This window comes from Astatotilapia calliptera, chromosome 18 (assembly GCF_900246225.1).
Source record: "Astatotilapia calliptera chromosome 18, fAstCal1.2, whole genome shotgun sequence".
Classification (NCBI taxonomy): domain Eukaryota; kingdom Metazoa; phylum Chordata; class Actinopteri; order Cichliformes; family Cichlidae; genus Astatotilapia; species Astatotilapia calliptera.
Window position 1 is genome coordinate 31610751 of NC_039319.1, and position 20494 is coordinate 31631244.

General features: G+C 46.2%; 1 protein-coding gene across 3 annotated transcripts; it reads left to right on the forward strand.

Moving 5' to 3' along the window:
* The first annotated feature begins 70 nt into the window (after positions 1 to 70).
* tmem68 (transmembrane protein 68) lies at positions 71 to 16715 on the forward strand. Of its 3 annotated transcripts, XM_026150386.1 has the most exons (11): positions 71 to 386; positions 705 to 847; positions 1649 to 1819; positions 4595 to 4694; positions 5727 to 5894; positions 6629 to 6822; positions 7422 to 7482; positions 12669 to 12808; positions 14474 to 14656; positions 15542 to 15628; positions 15737 to 16715. In XM_026150386.1, the coding sequence occupies exons 2-9, from the start codon at positions 794 to 796 to the stop codon at positions 14576 to 14578; spliced, it is 993 nt and encodes a 330-aa protein (XP_026006171.1). In that variant the 5' UTR covers positions 71 to 386; positions 705 to 793; the 3' UTR covers positions 14579 to 14656; positions 15542 to 15628; positions 15737 to 16715. The 3 variants fall into 3 exon arrangements, with proteins under 3 accessions (XP_026006171.1, XP_026006169.1, XP_026006170.1); XM_026150384.1 differs by having other exon boundaries at positions 15542 to 16715; XM_026150385.1 differs by having other exon boundaries at positions 708 to 847; positions 15542 to 16715.
* Positions 16716 to 20494: the final 3779 nt, after the last annotated feature.

Genomic DNA, 20494 nt, shown 5'->3' on the forward strand with positions numbered 1-20494 from the left:
GAAGCGCTTTGGGGTCCTTAGGGACTAGAAAAGCGCTATACAAATGCAGGCCATTTACCATTTACCATTTTGACATTTTCCACTTTTACTTTTGAGGGTTATATTCTCAAAACTATGACTGTATATAGTTACTGTTTGAAAGCAGGTGCAATTAGTTTTGTTTTTATTTTGAAGCGAACGAGTCGACCCGGAAACTCTTCCTTGTTCGCGAGTAGAACTCTTTCATCGGCAGTTTTAGGATAGAAATCTGCGACTCTGTGTTCGCCCGACGACGTTCCGGGTTGATGGACAGGATAGTTGGTAGCTCTAAGAAGCATAGGTTTTGCTAGTGTAATATTGAATGTCGTGCTACAGTTTAATGGCACGCTTTACCGAGTAAGCAGTCGGTAGGTACCGTTTTTATGTCTGTAACCGGGGAGTTGGCTCTTAGAATTAGAGGTTTCTTGAGAAATGTCAGATTTTCCAGCTCCTTCAATGAGACTTAGCTCACAGTCAGTTATTATACCGTAGCCCCAGCTCGCTGTTGTCATTTTGCTGATCAAATGTAGCCTCTTCCTATTCCAGTAACACTGTGGTGCTGTTCTAGATACTAATGCTATGTAAAGTTGCTGTCAGTTTAGTTGGTTTTAAAAAGCTGCTGGTGTTTACTAGAAATTGGAGTCTGCGTAATCCACTGCGTCCTCCTTTACCTCCTTTCTATGTAGCAGCAGGTGTTCTCTATGCAGTCTGCCTGAGACCTGATCGGAGCGTCAGTCGGCTGAGCTGGAGTTCTCGTGGCTGAGAGCAGAGCACTATGTCAGGCAACCAGTCATGTCTGACGGGCGCGGAGGACACGCTCTCTGTCTTGGTATGCATCCTGTCCAAGGACTTGATAATGAAATCGAGCTCACCTAGAAAGAAATGTATTATTTATTTAACATCAGCTTTGGTGTTCATGCATGACTTTATTTGAAGATGCACATAATACAATAACACTGTCCATAACGGAGGGTTAACACTGCTGCACCATCAGATCTTTCTGTTTGCATGTTCTCTCCGGGACCTTCCTCCCACAGTCCAAAGAGATTGGTGAGTCTAAATCGCCCATAGTGTTGACAGACTAGCGACCTGTCCAGGTGTACCCTGCCTCTTGCCCTTACACAGCTGGGATAGGCTCCAGCCCGCCTCAAGGAGAAGCGGAAAAAGATGCATGGATGGATTTTTCACAATATGTTGGCAACAAGTGGATAATAAGTCCCACAGTGTGCATGATGGGATGTCTCTCCAGCCCTCTTTGAGGCCCACTCCTCCACAGAGGAGGCGTTCAGATCGTGGGCCCCACGCCGTTCTAAATTTAAATGTAGATCATTTGTCCTGGACCGTAGTTGTTATTACGATCTGACCTGGTATTAGTAAGAATGTTATACTATCACTGCGTCACATGTTAAGCATTGAAAGGAGCTTCTATGGTGTCCGTCGCTTAGAAACTCTAGATTCTCCCACAGTGGTATTTTATGTCCAACTGTGATGTTACATAACACAGTTAACCACTGCTGATACAAAGAATGTGTTACGTATTTTAAAGTTACCCATCCAGTAATTACTGAGATGTTTTCACCTGGACCAAAGTGAGGGATGTTAGTATTGACATTCTGGTCCTGGTCGACAGGTGTGTTTGTTTCATGCATGGGAGGAATGGGCGGGTCTTGATCAAGAGGACTATCTGAGTGTCTTGGAATACCTGTTGTGGGTCTTCACACCCCTAGCCATCGTCTTCATCGTGCCTTTCCTCATCGTTATCTTCCTTTACCTCTCTATACTCTTCCTTCATGTCTACAAGGTAAGTAAACAGTGCTTTATTGGCTTTTAAATCTCTAAATGGTCTGGCACCTGTTTATTTGTCTGATTTGTTGAAGCCCCACGTCCCCACTCGTTCCCTTCGGTCAGCTGAGCAGTTGCTGCTTTCGGTCCCAAAGTCACGGCTGAAACTTAGAGGAGACCGAGCGTTCTCTGTTGCCGCGCCGATGCTTTGGAATAACCTTCCTCTCCATATTAGACAGGCTGCATCAGTGCCAGTTTTTAAGTCTTTATTAAAAACCTATTTTTATTCCCTGGCTTTTAACTCTGTGGGTAACTGACATTTTTATTTTATTTTATTTTATTTTCATTATTTTTTTTTTCTTGTTTTTTAACTTTATTGCTATGTCTATTACTATGTGCATATTAGTATTGTACAGCACTTTGGTCTAACAGGTGTGTTTTTAAAGTGCTATATAAATAAATGATGATGATGATGATGATGCTTACACTCGCAGTCACACAAATAAAAGGACCTTCACTGTTTAGTTATCATCTGCAGCTCCCTCCATAATGTTTGGGACAAAAACACCATTTTAGTAGCTTCTGACATCTGCGCAGTGTTTGTAGGACTGTCTGATTGAAACTTTCAGATTTAAATAAAGGAGTTCACAGCTATTTTTTTACATAGTTCCCTGGTTTTAGAGGTTCAACATCAATAGGACAGTTGACTGGCAAGTAGTTCCATGGACAGGTGAGGCCTGCTCACTTGTTATTTTATAAAAAATAAACCAGGCACTGATTGAAGTTGATTCAAAGTATTGAGTTTGTATTTTATAGTTTTATATATGAGGCCTAAGTAGGGATGGGAATTGATAAGAATTTAGCAAATCCAGTTCCATAATCAATTGTCATTGAGATCATCTCTAAGCAGTATGTCACAGACATTAAATCCATGCATGGTCAAATGTTTGTGCACCCTGGAGGTGTTTGTTGTGATCAGTGGTGGGGTCATTACTCCAGAAACGTCATTATTGCACATATTACACACTTTGCTTAAAAGTAAGGATTTCTTTGAACTGTTCTTTTTCCAGGTTTGGAAAGATTGTACAGCATACATCTTTCATTACTTTAGAAAATAAAAATTGGATGCACAAATTAGAATCAACACTACTTTAGATAAGTAATAAGGGGAAGACACGCAGCAAAGGGCCGCTGCTCTGGGGCCACACAGCATATGCTGGCCTGCTCACCCGACATCACATTTCTGACAGTCAGGCAGGTTGTTACACTTGTGATGTTGCTGTCTCTTCGTTTGTCTTTGTTGCAGAGAGACATGTTAGACTGAAACTCTACTTACTGTTTTTTTCCCAATGATCTGTAAAACGCACATCGTCTTTGAATGACACTCAGACAGCCAATCAGGAGACCATGTGGCCAAACACGTCACTCCCAGTCCGACTGGGGACGGGGAATGTTGGGAAAGCAAGGCTTTGTGAAACATTCAAAGCATTTGTGCCAAAATTGTATCGAAGTTTTGAAACAATCTGAAACCTCTCTCCACAGTGACACCTGCTGGCCAACTTGGGTATCCCCACATGTCGATAGTGCTATGCAGTGAGCTGATGCAGAGAAGCCCTGCACAGTTTCAGACCCACTTATTATACCAGCCTGTCAATAATTGTGATCAACACAAGTTGTGGAGAAATTGCCCCACAAACATCAAAAGAAAAATACTGACACTCTTAAAGACAGCAAGCTGTGATGGTGAAGAGCAATGTGCTTCAGAAAAGTTCTTTAACACTCATGAAGCTGTTTCAGCTGCTCAGCAGAAATGAATTTATAAAGTAAAGCATCCTGAGAAAAAAATACTGTGTTTATTGTAACAACCACACTGGTTTTCTCAAAGTTTGGAAGTGTTTTGTTCACTGTTAAGCTTTTAGGAGTTGATCCCGTAAGGTTTGTCCTATAAAAACAAAGCTGGCATGCCATTATTTTTTATTTTTACTCAAAAAAAATTGTTTATTCGAAAAGACTGTTAACTAAAAACCTTTGTTACTTTTTATGGGCTAATTCGTAACAGTTCCTTTCATGCCTGTGGACTAATACACTTTTAAATCATCTTCTTCTGAGCAACATCTGAACCACAAAGACACTTTCCTTTATTACGTATAGGCACTGTGGATCCTGTGTCATGTGACAGAGGCATGATGTTTTACTCAGTGAACCTGCATGCCTCCTATTTATGAGATATTTGCACCAGACGCGTCAGTGGTGACAAAATAGGGAAAAGAAAAGAACTTCATGAAAAACATTTGGTGAAATTTGTTAAGTAATAGGTTGCCTGTAATTACCGGATGGGTTTCTAGCTTTTTACAGTATAAATACTGCTGGTCTGGTCTTAAAAAACCCAAAACTATTTACATCAAATTGGCATCAAATTCTTCCCAACAGGAAGTCTTGACTGGGTTGTCAGTAACTACCCATTGATGTCTATAATTAAGTAATGTGTAATAATGGAAAATGCCACAGGGAAATTTATTTAATACTTTGTATAAAAGTTGATAATGACAGCTTCAGACCACGTCCTGTATGGAGAAACTATTAGCATTTTCCCACCATTTCCCAGGCTTGTCTGACTGTTGTTCAGCAAATTTTAAATGTACTTCAGCATGCTTTGTCTTTATCAGTGGGGTGTGGTGAGCATACATACAGGCCATGGTGGTAGAGTCCTATAACTCACGTTATAAAAAGTGAATATTGATGATCTCCTGAAAGCGTGAGCAGGTGATAAAGTTCTGCTTATTTCTTCTACCAGAGGAAGAATCAGCTGAAAGAAGCTTACTGTAACAACCTGTGGGACGGAGCCAGGAAGACCTTAGCTACTCTGTGGGACGGACACGGAGCCATCTGGCATGGTAGGACACCAAGGTCCTTCATTTACGATGACACAGTGCTCTACATCCACTGCTATCAGTAACAGCCTCCATTTGGTTAAAGCCAGCACTGTACATGTGTATGAGTTCTCAGTCGTGCTTGAAAAGTTTGTTTGGTTTGTTTGGTTTGTCACCCCTCATCCAACAGTCAGTGCTAACAGCTGATGGAGAGCTTCGTGTAGCCTCTCGTGGACTTGACATCAAACTGCAGGTTTCGCTTTCTGTCCTCGTGAATCCCGAGAACAAAACACCCAAACACAGGCTAAACCATGTAGTGCAGGGTTAGGCAACTCCAGGCCTCGAGTGCCGGTGTCCTGCAGGTTTTAGATGTGTCCGTGATCCATCACAGCTGATTTAAAGGGCTAGATGACTCCTCAGCATTTCTGAAGTTCTCCAGAGGCCTGCTAATGAACTAATCATGTGATTCAGGTGTGTTAACCCAGGGTGGGATCTAAAACCTGCAGGACACCGGCACTCGAGGCCTGGAGTTGCCCACCCCTGATGTAGTGTATGCTCTGTGTGTAGAAGCGAGAGCAAACAACCACTCTGCAAATGTTCAGCCATCTTAACAGGACAAGCACAGCTGTACACATACAGTCTGTTCAGGTTACCAGTGTTTGAATTTTGGAATATAGACACAGCAGTTGACTCACCATCGCTGTGAGACGCTGTGAACAGCCGATGTTGAGGCCACGCTTTGCAGATGATCCCTTTCTGGATGAGTCCTGTCCTTGGCTCATATGACCTCAATAACTCACATGATAGCAGGGTGGGGCATAATAGACCACACCCTGGTCGATACCTCGGCTCACGCAATGACTCGTGTGATTAATAGTGGGTCACCAACCCTCACCTGAGAGACTCCATCAGGTGTTTTAGGACTGAAGAATCGCATTGCAGTGGTGAAACCTCTCCACCAATCAAAAACTCTGAAGATGACAATAAAGTTCTAAGTGTCTAATGCAGCACCATCTATGCATAATTGATTGATTCCTAATGCTATCTGTGTACTAGGGTATGAGGTTCATGGTATGGAAAAGATTCCCGATGAAGGACCAGCTCTGATCGTGTACTATCACGGAGCCATTCCAGTCGACTACTACTACTTCCTCGCTCACGTTATCATTCAGAAGGGACGGACCTGCCACTCCGTAGCCGACCACTTCCTCTTTAAGATCCCAGGTACTGTACACACCGACCCATGTGCAAACGTTAACACGGAGCACACACTAAACACTTTCCCAGAACGACTGTGTCATCATTCTTCTCCAGATGCTCTTAAACCACGAAACCACTTGTAGGATATTCACTCAGTTTTGGTTTTATTTTTTCGCTGAAAACAAACAAACAACCCAAATCACATCATTTTCTTAATAGAAAAATTTCATTCAACATACAAAGAAAGAAACTATGTTAGTTATCACCAGAATCTTTGCAGATCGAGAAGAGGAAGAAATGATGGAGATAAAATATGTGTTTTTCCAACCGAGGTCTGAAGCTGGAGAAGATTCCGGTGTTACGTAAATAACAACCTGCACTAAAGACGTCAACACGAGCAAATGATTATTAGTCAGTCTTACATGACATGCATTGAAGGTGTGTTGGCTCACACAGAACCACAGGTGGAAATGTGATGTTTGCATCGCTGGACTAGGTGGTCCTTTGTGATTGGCTGATGTGCAACACAGGAGCGCCACAGACAGAGACTGCTATCTTCATTGCTGTTGGCCTTTTATACCTCAGACTTTCAGTACTCTGGGTCACGCTAGCTACAAAAATACTGTGACATTTGTATTTTTATCTAACATTCCCACTCATTGGATGCACTGGGGAAACATGGGCACAGTATGGTAAAGTATTGGTGATTACCTGCGACCGTCTGTTCCTTACTCTGTCGTCTTGTCTCATTACTGTAGGTTTCAAATTGCTCTTGGAGGTGTTCAGTGTGATCCATGGTCCTCAGGAGGAGTGTGTTCGAGCTCTGAAGAACGGTCACCTGTTGGCGATTTCTCCGGGAGGAGTGCGGGAAGCTCTGTTTAGTGATGAGACCTACCCTCTCCTCTGGGGCGAACGGAAAGGCTTTGCCCAGGTCGCCATTGATTCTCGAGCGGTGCGTTGTTTCAGTCTAATTTAGTCACATTTCAGCACAGTAATGTTTTTGAACCATCAACAGCAGTACATTCCTGCCCTATTTGATACAAGTGAAACTAAACTTACAAAATGTGACTGTCACATTATTTTAATACTTTATCACTGACAAACAAAACTAACAAACTGGAAGCTGAAGGCTCTGCCTCCCACGCTGCTTTTAAATACTTTAGGAACTACAAGTAAACCAACAGCCTGAGAGTGAATTGTGCTAACGGGGTGATACGGTACTATGAGGTCATTAAGATGGGGTGGGGGCTGATTATTGTGAGGAGAGGGATTTTAAATTCTGTACACTCTTGTTTGCAAATACATGCATATCTGTGAACTGTTCATCGTACAGCTAACAGTGACAGATTGCTTTGCTCTTGTACAATAAACATGTAGCTTAGAAAGAAAAATCGATTTCTGTTATTAATGTGTTTATGAACAGCCATCTCATTATAACTATATATATATCAATTCTAATAAAATATTTTACATTTCTAACATTTAATGATAATGATTCTGTGGTAGTACCGTCTCTCTGATCATCTTTGTGTTGCACTCTCTGTTTTTCAGCCAGTAATTCCAATGTTTACTCAGAATGTGCGGGAAGGCTTCAGATCTCTGGGAACGCTCAGTAAGTTTTGACACTTACAGTATTACTCCAGGAAAACTGCTGGTGTCTCGCATCACCCCAGGAGTGTTTCAGTTTCAGGATGTGAGCCAGTCTGTTCCCGGGGTTGGGGACACATGTTCAAGGGAGCACAGCACATATTTGCAACCTATCATTGAAAAAGACTGAAAGTCGTTGTAACGGTGGACCCAAGAAATACCAGCCGGAGCGACTTTGACAATGCAGAACTTTTTATTAAACTCGGGGTTGTACGTGGACACATATACTCCCGCGCTCTCTTTCTCTGCTGTCACCTCCGTCTGTCACTGCCAACATATAAAGAGACACAATCACTGTCAGATCCCAGCACACCTGTTCACCCCGCCCCTGCGCCGCCCCGGGAGCTCACTGCGTCACCCCTCCTCTGCAGCTGGCCAAGGACCACACCCACGCCACACATCCCCACCGCCCGACTGAGGCCGGGGCCCATCCCGCCGAACCTACTCCCCCCCCCCCCCCCCCGCGAGCGAGAGAGGAAATCGGCCACGACCATCTGCGCGCCCGGCCTATGGATCACCTTGAACTTAAAGGGCTGCATGGCCAGATACCACCGAGTGATCCGGGCGTTGGCATCCTTCATGCGGTGGAGCCACTGCAGCGGGACGTGGTCCGAGCAGAGGGTGAACGGGCGGCCCAGGAGGTAGTAGCGAAGGGAGTCGACCGCCCACCGGATTGCCAGGCACTCCTTCTCCACGGTGCTGTACCGTGACTCGCGGTCCGTGAGCTTCCGGCTGATGTAAGCGACCGGCCGGTCAACTCCCCCCACCTGCTGGGACAAAACGGCCCCCAGCCCTCTGCTCGAGGCGTCAGTCTGCAGACAAAAAGGGAGGGAGAAGTTAGGTGTGAACAGCAGCGGCTCTCCACAGAGAGCCCGTTTCACCTGCACAAACGCCGCCTGGCACCGCTCCGTCCACTGGACCAGATCTGGGGCACCCTTGCGGGTGAGATCAGTCAGGGGGCTGGTCAGGTCCGCGAACCCTGGGACGAACCGCCGGTAATAGCCGGCCAGCCCCAGAAACCGTCTCACCTCTTTTTTTCGTCTTGGGACGCGGGCAGGATGCAATCGCCGCCGTCTTCTCCACTTGAGGTCGCACCTGCCCGCTCCCCAAGTGGTACCCCAAATACTGTACCTCCCTCCGTCCAACCGCACACTTCTTCGGGTTGGCCGTGAGCCCCGCCTGCCTCAGGGACTCCAGCACCGCGGCCACACACCGCACATGCCCCGCCCACGTGTCACTGTAAATGATGACGTCGTCTAGGTAGGCGGCAGCATAGGCAGCGTGGGGCCGCAGCACCCGGTCCATGAGGCGCTGAAAAGTGGCAGGGGCGCCGAACAAGCCGAACGGAAGCGTCACGAATTGGTACAACCCATACGGAGTGGAGAAGGCCGTCTTTTCCCGGGACTCTGGAGACAAGGGAATCTGCCAGTAGCCCTTGGTTAAATCCAGAGTCGTAAAAAAGCGAGCGGTGCCCAACCGGTCCAGGAGCTCGTCGACCCGGGGCATGGGATAAGCATCAAAACGTGACACCTCATTCACTCTGCGATAATCGACACAGAACCGTATAGACCCATCCTTCTTTACTACAAGGACGATGGGGCTACACCAAGCACTGTGTGATTCTTCTATTACTCCCAGCCTCAGCATTTCCTTCAATTCCCGGAAAACAATTTGCCTTCTATGTTCCGGCAGCCTGTAGGGCCGTGAACGCACCGTCACGCCAGGCCGCGTCTCAAAATGGTGCTCTATGAGAGAAGTACGGCCGGGCAAGGGGGAGAACACGTCGGCAAAGCGCTGTTGCAATGCAGCAACATCCGCCCTCTGGGCCTGTGTGAGATGGTCACTGCAATGGAGGGAGGCGGGGATGCTAGACTTTGGCGCCTCCGGCCCCAACTCATCTCTCCCTCTTACCAAGCTCACTAGAGAAGCGGTCTCCGCCTCCCTCCAGGCTTTGAGGAGGTTGAGGTGGTAAATCTGCGTGGCCCCGCCCCTGTCCGACCGTACCACTTCATAATCAACGTCCCCCACTCGCTGTGTGACCACGAAGGGTCCTTGCCACTTGGCGAGCAATTTAGAGCTGGAAGAAGGAAGTAACACAAGCACCTTATCTCCCGGTGAAAATTGCCTGAGTCTAGCCCCTCTGTCGTACAGGCGTCGCTGCCGCTGCTGGGCCTGGAGCAAATTCTCCCGTGAGAGCCTCCCCAGTGTGTGCAGCTTTGCTCGCAGGTCCAGCACGTACTGAATTTCACTTTTCGCAGGGCTCGGACCTTCCTCCCAGTTTTCCTTAATCAGGTCGAGCACCCCCCGCGGCTTCCTGCCGTATAACAGCTCGAAGGGAGAAAATCCCGTGGAGGCCTGGGGCACCTCCCGCACTGCAAACAACAGAGGGTCTAACCAGCGATCCCAATTGCGTTCATCCTCGCGAATGAACTTACGAATCATGGATTTTAAAGTCTTATTCAGCCTCTCCACCAACCCATCAGTCTGAGGGTGGTAGACGCTGGTCCGAATAGATTTAATACCCAGTAATTCGTACAGTTCCCGCAATGTGCGCGACATGAACGACGTGCCCTGGTCAGTCAGTATTTCTTTCGGAATACCGACTCGGGAGACGACCTGAAACAGTGCCTGCGCCACGCTCTTCGCTGAAATGGTGCGTAGCGGCACTGCTTCCGGGTACCGCGTTGCGTAGTCCACCAGGACCAGCACAAAGCGATAGCCGCGTGCACTCCGGTGCAATGGCCCGATGAGATCCATGCCAATACGCTCAAACGGGATCTCCATCAGCGGTAATGGGCGCAACGGCGCCTTTGGCACGGCCGGCTGGTTAACCAGCTGGCATTCGGGGCACGACGCACACCAGCGGCGCACGTCGGCCCAAATGCCCGGCCAATAGAATCGGGCCATTATGCGCTCCAGAGTTTTCTCGCCACCCAAGTGCCCTGCCATGGGGTTCGAATGAGCCGCCTGGAAAATCATTTCCCGGCGGCTTTGCGGCACCAATAACTGTGTGCGGATTTCATTAGTGTGAGTGTCACGGCTCACTCTATAAAGCCGATCGTTCCGCAATTGGAAATGAGGGTACGTTCGCGCAGCGTCGGGGCGCACCGAGCGACCATCAATATCCATCACTTGGTCATAGGCTGAGCGTAGGGTGTCGTCCCGAGACTGCTCTAGTGGAAAATCTTCCGTGGGGTACACAACGGGAGGCGGCGGGGCTTCCGTGGAATTTACAGACCGCGATCGCATCCCCGCGTACTGCCCCAGTAAGCTGTGGAACCCCGGCCAATTCGTACCCAAAATAAGGGGATGCGACAGGCGCGGGCTAACCGCCGCCTTCACTCTATGCGTTTTGCCCCTGAATTTCAGCAACAGTGACACTACTGGGTACTTGTGAATATCCCCGTGCACACATTTAACCTCCACCCAGTCAGCCTCCAACAATGCCACGGGGCGAACCAAACTTTGGTGGACCAGAGTCTGCGTGCAGCCCGTGTCCACCAAAGCATGGCGAATACCCCCTTGACACCTTACCGGCACGCGGTACGTCACTCCTGGACCGGGGGCGGGCGCTGGAGCGCCGGCAACGCGGAACACCTGCCCCACCTCCATGAGCGGACAGTCTCGGCGCAGGTGCCCCGGCCGCCCACACTTCCAACAGTCCGGCTCCGGCGTCTGTGCGGCTCCCCGTGGCTCCGGGGCAACCTCGGCGGCCGCCGGGGTTCCGGCGGGAAGCAGCGGCCGGAACGGGTTCCTGGGGCTCCACCCTGCTGCCTGCTCCGTTCCCGCAGGGTGGCCTGGGCGGCGGAACACGGGCGCCCCGCCGCGGCTCCTCACGGCCCGGTACCGGGTCGGCCGCCAGATGGTCCTCTGCCAGCGTCACCGCCGCCGTCAAATCCGCCGGGCGGTGGCAGCGAACCCAACGAGCCGTCGCCTCGGGCAGGCCTCCCACGAACTGCTCGAGGACGACCATGTTCAGCATCCGCGTCTCCCCAGCCGAGGGGCCCGGTCGCAGCCACCTTGCTGCCGCATCCTCCAGCTGCCGAGCCCAGGCAAACGGCCGCTCCCCCCCCCGACATCCTGCTGGCCCGGAACTGACGGCGGTAATCCTCTGGGGAGAGCCCCAAACGATCCAGCACCGCCCGGCACACGTCCTCGAACACCCCCCGCGAGCCGGGGGGCAGGCTCAGCGCCGCCGTCTGGGCCTCACCCGACAGAAGCGGCAGCAGCCGGGCGGCCCACTCCTCCTCCGGCCAACGACAGGCCACCGCCGTGGCCTGGAAAGCCTCGATGAAAACCAGCGGGTCCTCCCCATCCCGCATCCGGTGCAACGTCACCGACAGCGGAGGGGCGGGAGCCGGCGCGGCCGCATTCCCCAGCAGCTGCCCCAGAGCCGCGGTCTGCTGCTCCGATTGCAGGCGAAGCAACGCCAACTGTTGGTCCTGCGTGGCCGCCTGACGAGCCGCCATCGCTGCCATGTCCACCATCATCTGGCCCAAGATCTGCAGCGGCTGGGCGGGCGGCGGGGCGGGCGGCGGGGCGGGCGGCGGCGCCGCCGGGGGAGCAGGGGGAGCCGGCAGGGGACCGGACATCACGACTGGGTTTCGGCACCAGTGTAACGGTGGACCCAAGAAATACCAGCCGGAGCGACTTTGACAATGCAGAACTTTTTATTAAACTCGGGGTTGTACGTGGACACATATACTCCCGCGCTCTCTTTCTCTGCTGTCACCTCCGTCTCCGTCTGTCACTGCCAACATATAAAGAGACACAATCACTGTCAGATCCCAGCACACCTGTTCACCCCGCCCCTGCGCCGCCCCGGGAGCTCACTGCGTCACCCCTCCTCTGCAGCTGGCCAAGGACCACACCCACGCCACAGTCGTTTATCGTAGTTTTTGATTTGCTGCTGTGTTCTGTTGTAGAGTTCAGGTTCAGGGAATCAAAGTAAGTGTGAATGTTTGTTGTAATGAAGCGTCTGAGTTAAAGCCTTCGTTAACCTAGAACAACACTGTGGAGCTCAGCGGGGCTTGATCACAATAATGATACTGTCCTGTGTAATAATGTATTTTCATACATTTTGTTTCTGTAACAAAGCACTGCTGTCTGAGCTCGTATCGAACACGCTCTTTCTCTGATGTGTCTATCCAGGATTTTTCCGCTGGGTCTATGACAGATTTCGTCTCCCTATAGCTCCTGTTTATGGTGGATTTCCTGTGAAGTTTCGAACCTTCCTTGGGGATCCCATCCCATATGACCCCAACATAAATGCTGCTGAACTAGCACAGAAAGTGAGTAAGCGTTTGCTTCCTTTCACTCTAACAGCATGGCAGTGCTTTGGTTTGCACTGCAAGGTCCTGGACCTTCTCAGAGCCTTACTCTGTGGACTTTCCATTTCTCCCTGTGTGATCTACTCTGGGTACTCGGTTGGTCATTCAAACTTGGATGTAGGTATGGATGTGACCACCTCCTGGTCCAGGTTCTTCCTCCTCAGGACACGGAGGAAGTGCAGCTGCTGCTGGGCGCAGATGTGGCTGCTCAGAAAGCTGAAGGTAGAGACAGAGTCCACCTGTTCAACACCAAAGCAGCAGGTCCGCGGCTCCGTACAGAGACCTCTGGATAAGGCTTAGTGTTCCCAGCTTGGCCTGTAGCTGCTAACTAACTCTGGGTCGAGCCAAGCGGAGAAATGGAGACAGGCGTGGGAAGACTGCACCAGCAGATTTTCTCATATTCAACTGTCATCGTCTCGGTTTTGAACTTGCTATAATAATTCAAATGTCTTCAGTTGTTAGTAAGTTAAAGTCATCATCGTGTAAACTTGATCTACTGCCCACTAATCTTGTTAATCTTTCGCTCCGCTGTCTTGGCTCGTTGGTCTTTAAATAACACAGTTAGTCTACGTCAGCAGCAGGTTTCACAATATGAACAAACATGATGTCTGCTTGAAATACACGAGGACGTACATGTAAGCTTTACCCTCAGTGAGCAGTCCTTACCTTTAAATCTAGCCTCTCCTCTTCCTCTCCTGCCCCGTCTTTCTCATCTTCCTCCACCTCTGAGTGAAGTTGTCTCGTTCTTTTCTCTCCCTGTGAAATCCAGCATCTGAACCTTGACTGGATAGATGTCGAAACACCGCAGCCACAACTTCTGGACAGCTGTGGCCGTTCCAGTGTTGTTCCAAAAAAAGAAAGAAATGAAATAAAGAACAACACCGGCCCACTTCAGCCCCTGACAACACACACGTCTCTTTTTATGCGACATTATGTCGCTCATAAACGATCAGCACTGCTGTTGTGTTACTGTTCAGGCTCAAATCGCTTTGATGTTTGGAGGCTCGGAGTGATGTAAAAAAAACTCCCCTCAAATCTGTCAAACCAAAAGTAATGAGCTGGTTTTGAAACTGCAAGAAGAAAAAAGTACAGATGTCTTTTTAAAAATATAGGAAGTAAAAGTAGTCAGAAGAATAAATACTCTGAGGAGCAGCAGGCAGGGGTGTCGCTCTGTAGGCCTGCTTAATGGCACTCAGTCCAGTGTCGTCGTCCCCCGGTAGGATACTTAACAGTGTCCTTGAGTGTAAAGAACTCGTTGGTTATAACTTAATAGCTGATTAAACTGGTGGAGGATGTTTTGCTTTTCCACCAAATGTTAATCTTCAAACAATCTATGTTTGGGTGCCTTGAAAAGTGCTATATACAGTAGATCCAATCCATTGTTATTATTATTTAATGAAATACACGCGTGGGGGGACCAGCGCCGTACGCAGACAGCGCTGATCTCCGACTAATCAAAGCATAAGCAGATATTTTATACCATCTGGGTTAACGCCCCCTCATGTGTCATCAGATACAATATATGCATACCTCAAATCAAAACCACAATGACTTTTAACACAGTTTGAAAAGAACATTATCTCAGATGTCTCTATCGCTATCTCTGTTTGCGTTTTTACTCTGAAGGTGCAGCAAGCAGTCCAGTCTCTGATAGACACACATCAGCAAATCCCAGGGAGCATCCTGAGAGCCTTGTTGGAGAGATTCCACACCAAATACAAAGCCCACTAACATCAGTGACACTACAACAGAGACAAACTGTCCAGTATGTGACCAAACCCACGCATCAGGTGGCTGCAGTCTGCACAGGTTTGGTGCTGATGTGCATCTGAAGTCCTCGATGTTTTTATTGCACAGCTCTCATATGTATTTTTGTTTACATAGACTCCCTTTTATATATATTCGTATTCGAGACGAATCTGTTGAAATTACGACTTTATAAGATGCAGTCAGGTTTCATAATAATATCTCTCAAAGGACGGAAAGAAAAGCAAATATTTATTTGAATTCAGACACATTATTGTGACCGTAATGTTTTTGTGTTTGTGTGGAAGAAAAGGCAAATGTGTTTATTTAAAAGTGCATTTACATCAACAAGTGATTCATAATGATTTTTAATAAATGTGTTTTGTTGTCGATGCCTTTTGAGTTGATCGGTGATTAGTTTAGACCAATCAATCAATATTTCTTATAGAAAAGGTATGGGTGGGTGCTTTATGATGACAAGAAAAGCTGAACATTAATGTTTCACTACGTCCACCAACCACTGAAGTACTGTATCGTTCTCAAACACTCAGGTACTGCAGGATGTCCTGTCACGCAGCGGTCTCCAACCTTTTTTGCACCACGGACCGGTTTATGCCCAACACTATTTAAGGTGTCGCGGATAAATACAACAAAATAAAACTAGTACCGGTACCGAAAAAAAGAAGATTTATTCATAACACAGGTGAAAAGACCCAGGAAAACCCAGTTAATGATAACAAAATAACGCTGAAAACCGATAAAGACCCTGAAAACCAGACATTTCACACCTGAGCCTCAACTCTCGCGGCCCGGTACCAAACGACTCACGGACCGGTACCGGTCCAAGGCCCGGGGGTTGGGGACCGCTGCTGTAACGTATAGAGATGGAAAGGATCCACAGTAACATGCAGCTCTTTGAGGAAAGCTGTGTTGTTTTTTATGTTTCAGTACAGCTGAACACTACTAGCTACAGGCGAGTCTGGATATACAAAGAAAGGATGCAAGGAAAGAGTTCTTAGTTTCTTACTAAGGCTGGTACAGTATTTTCTTTGTATTATTATTATTATTCAATTTTAAATAGAATAGTTAAAAAAAACAAAGCCCTAATGATTTAATTCCCCAAAAACGTTAATGGGAAAATAGGTCTTGGTGCTGGATGACCTCACAGGAAATGACAAATCGGGGATCCGTGTGGAGGCCGAGCGCCCGATGTCCAGGCCTGGATTTATGGGGCCTAACAAATGACATGTAAACGCCACAGTGTGGATTTTTATGTTGCTCATTTTTGTCTTCACACACAAGAGCAAAAAGGTTTTTCTGAAACTGGAGATCAATGGTGACCAGCTGATTTTCACTGTTTAGTATTGAGACAACAAATATGTTATCTGGGACTTCTGATTGCACAAAAGTAGACATTTGAATTCTGACTCAGAAGGTGAAACTGACGGCTTCCCAAAGATGGAGTAAGAAAGGCGTTGGACTGGAAGAACTGCGCTGAAGTTCCAAAGCAATGACTGATCATGAGAAAACAAAGTGTTTAAAGACGATGATGTTGAACATGACGGTGTTTGATTGTTGCTGTAACAAATGCAACATTGCTAAAAACAGCCTCTGTTGGTCATATCAGTGTGCACACTGCATGTCAGTTTGGTGATATCAGTTTTACCCCGGGCTCTTAGCTGCTTTGTTATTAACTAATCATTTGTAACGTAAATTCAAATTTGGTTGTGGTTTGGAGATGCAGTTACAGTTTGTGTGTTTGTGGTTGCTGTATTTTTCAATATCTAAACATGTGAATATTGTGATTCAGCAGATCTTTTGTCACACTGGTGTCACTGCCAGCTCAGAGACATGTCTCACTGGAGCATTAATGTCTGCACACTGGTTGCCTTTTTCCATGTCACTAGTGTTGAGGTCTAACATGTATTTTTAATGTTTGACAGTGTAAAGTATGTGTTAAACTTTTAAATACTGAGAGCTACTCCAGCCTGTTAATAAATGTCTTTACTGAGATGTTGCTTTGTTTGTTATTTGAGGAATGAGTAGTTCATAGCACAGAGAGTCAGACGATGGATTTATGTTTTTTATTACAAGATCAATAAAGAGGCAAATTACTATGAAACTAGTTGTTGCTCTACAGTGAGTGGCGGGAAAAGCAGTGCATGCATCAGCACGGCGATCTGTGACTTAAAACAAGGCATGAGCATAATGAGCTGCTCACCTCAGCAGGAGTATCCCTCCTACTTTACTCCCAGCTTTTAGTTACCTGTTAGGTTAGAGTCCTACAAAAAGGTCCACAGCATAATCTGTGCAGGAGCAGCAGCAGTTCCAGATGGGAGCATCCAGTCCACACGGGTTTCCCTCGGCAATGACACAAAGCTTTCTCCTAAAGGGTAAACACAACTTTTAGCATCACAAGCAAAACATTTTCCTGTGGCTCCAACAGAGGGCTTTGAAACCCACATCAGGCACTGCTCACACCAGGAATCCCCCACCCCCACATCCAAGTTCATAACACAACATCGAGGCCTAATTACTGCACCCGTGCTTGTAAAGAAGAAAACATACAGGAATGTAAACAGAGTTTTTGATGCTTACATTATTTTAACTTTACAAACAAAAAAATAATTTCAACAAAAACTACCAGGATCAATATCATCAGCCCCCCTGATGTTCTTTCTGCAAACATGGCCAAAGAGAGCTAGTTTCATCTGAGAGGACGTGCTTCCTGTCTGCATAATCCATCTCTGGTTGGCTGATTTTCATTGTGTGCAACCTTTTCTGTGCAGGCTTCGAGTGACTCTTTGGTTCCCTGCCTCTGCCGGGCTTGTTCTGTACTGTGTGGCTCTCTTTGAATCTCTTGATGATTCTTCACACTTGGAAATACTTTGATAACTTTGTGCATCCATCTGCTGCAGTGCGAGCACTTCTCAAGGTAGGTTGGCTCAAAAGATGAGCCAGACATACATTTAGACACGTGGAAGTGTTGGAGATTTTTGATTATGTCTTTTGCCATATCTTAGTTGCAATGAATCCGAGCAACTCTGCACACAGCAGCCCGTCCTGTGCTGTCCAGCCCCTTGGGTTAGGAGGTTAGTTGTGTAACATCGATAGCCTGTGATGGTGATTTGATTTGTGGCTCCTCCTGGAGAATCTACCACCAATGAGGTTTTGACTCGAAAATGAAATGAACAAACGTGAGGCCAGATAAATGACCACAGTGTACTTTATTAACTGAATTTTGGTAGTTTGTGTTGCATTAGATTCAAATAAAAATTTACAAAAATCTCATATGTACAAAAAACTCATTTTGATTATTTTTTTTTATTATTCTTGAATTATTATTTTTACAATAAAATGTACTTTTCCCCCATTGAATGCTTTCATCACACAATGCAACGTACTGATAAGACCAATATTACTTTGTCTTAAACATGTTTTTTCTTTTGTTAAATACACCACATACACCACATTTATCTTTTTTTCCTCTGTGTTTTACTGTCATATTTATAGCCATCATGGTGGCATCGCACCTCTAGAGACACGCTTCACAGTCAGAACTCAAAAAGAGAGGAATGTTCTTTTTTAACATGTACACATTGCATACATTTATTTACAGATAAGCATTTAAGTTGTTCAGTTCACTATCTGTGGTATTCCATGTTTAACCAACTCTAAACAGACATCTGTACAGAATGATTATACAGGATTGTTTTTAACCTGCTGGTCACTGTGCTTGTACTAAGACTGGACGATCCCGCCTGGAGCTGCTGCTGCTGCACAAATGATGCTGACCATTCAAACTTCATAGTGTCGTTTTTGCCTGGTTCAATAGCTAAATTCTGTATTGTGCTTGGCAGGTATGTCCGGACCACAGCAGCAAAGCTTTGATCTGTTATAGATGATGAATAGAGACAGTCGCTGGACCACAATACTAACAGAAAAACACAATCTATTTATCTCATCTTATAGTGATAGTAGAATATGTGCTCGTCATGTGGAACCACTCCAACAAGTCTTTAAGACTAAATGCAGATATGAGAGTCTTGTGTCTGTGCTTTGGTTACATTTAGCCAACTACAAACATTTTACTTTAGTGGATGGAGACTTTGTAGCCTTGTTTCCCATTACACACCAATAGCAACCTCCCCAAATCTGGCTCCCGGTCAAATATCCTGTTAAGTCTCGTGTCAAAAACATGTTGGATCGTCAAACTAAATTGAGTTTTTGCAATGGCTCTATGATTGTTATATTACATATTTAACACGTGTCATGTGTCCCTGATGTTTGTAGACTTTGTCTATGGAACAGACTGGTCAAAAAAATCTTGTGCTATTAATAAATAACCGTTACTGAGAACATCTTACTCACACATGGAACATTGTTTTTCTTAGAGTCAATAAAAGTGCAAGAAAACAAGGAGGAAGAATAAACCAAGAAACAAACTGCAATATAACTGCAAGCTTTCTATATTTTCTATTGCTTCTTCATTCCTTTATAGCAGTATTGTGCAACTGATGTTACAAATAAACACAGTCTGAGGGGTTTAGATGATGCAGTACTGAGGAACAACTTCTTTGCTAGACTAGTATAAGCACAGTAACTGCCACATATTCTGCTATCGAGTGTAAAAACATCTCTCTCTCTCTTTCACACACAGACTCACACGCATGCTTTCCAGTTTAACTAGAAAACTAAGCTGTGCCCTAAGTACAGCCTCATTGTCTCCTGTGTGATGATGTCGAAATGAAGGAAAAATCAAAATAGATTTTATTTTAAAGCAAATTAAACACAGAAAGCAGCTAAAACAAAGTCATGAACACTGGAGCACATCTGGGATTTATAAAATTCCAAATCACAGCGACAGTCGCTTCAAAGCGCTTTATATTGTAAGGTCGACCCTACAATAACACATACAGAGAAAAACCCAACAATCATATGACCCCCATGAGCAGCACTTTGGCAACAGTGGGAAGGAAAAACTCCCTTTTAACAGGAAGAAACCTCCAGCAGAACCAGGCGCAGGGAGGGGCGGGGCCATCTGCTGTGATTGGCTGGGGTGAAAGAAGGAAGAAAGATTAAAGACATGCTGTGGAAGAGAGACAGAGGTTAATTGTTATAACTAATAATTAAATGTAGAGAGGTGTATAAACACATGATGAGTGAAGAAGAAACACCCAGTGCATCATGGGAATCCCCCGGCAGCCTACGTCTATTGCAGCATAACTAAGGGAGGATTCAGGGTCACCTGGTCCAGCCCTAACTATATGCTTTAGCAAAAAGGAAAGTTTGAAGCCTAATCTTGAAAGTAGAGATAGTGTCTGTCTCCTGAATCCAAACTGGAAGCTGGTTCCACAGAAGAGGGGCCTGAAAACTGAAGGCTCTGCCTCCCATTCTACTTTTAAATACTCTAGGAACAACAAGTAGGCCTGCAGAGCGAGAGCAAAGTGCTCTAATAGGGTGATATGGTACTACAAGGTCATTAAGATAAGATGGGGCCTGATTATTTAAGACCTTGTATGTGAGGAGCAGGATTTTGAATTCTGGACTGAACAGGAAGCCAATGAAGGGAAGCCAAAACAGGAGAAATCTGCTCTCTTTCTAGTTCTAATCAAACAAGGTCTAAAGTAATATTTTTTTAGTTGAACCCTAATCCTCAGTTCTGTTCAGGTCAAATGTTTATATAGTCAAATCACAACAACAGTCACCTTTATATCATAAAACCAACAATCAGCCCATTTGCAGTGCCATATAACTGTCATGCTACCAATGTTATACTTTGAAGGGTTTTCATAGGGTTTAATATTTATTGTTATTTGGAATTCATTTTAATTTTGGTAAACATATTTTCATTTAAACAGAAGTGTCAACTGTGCTACAGAAGAAAATGAACTGACAGAC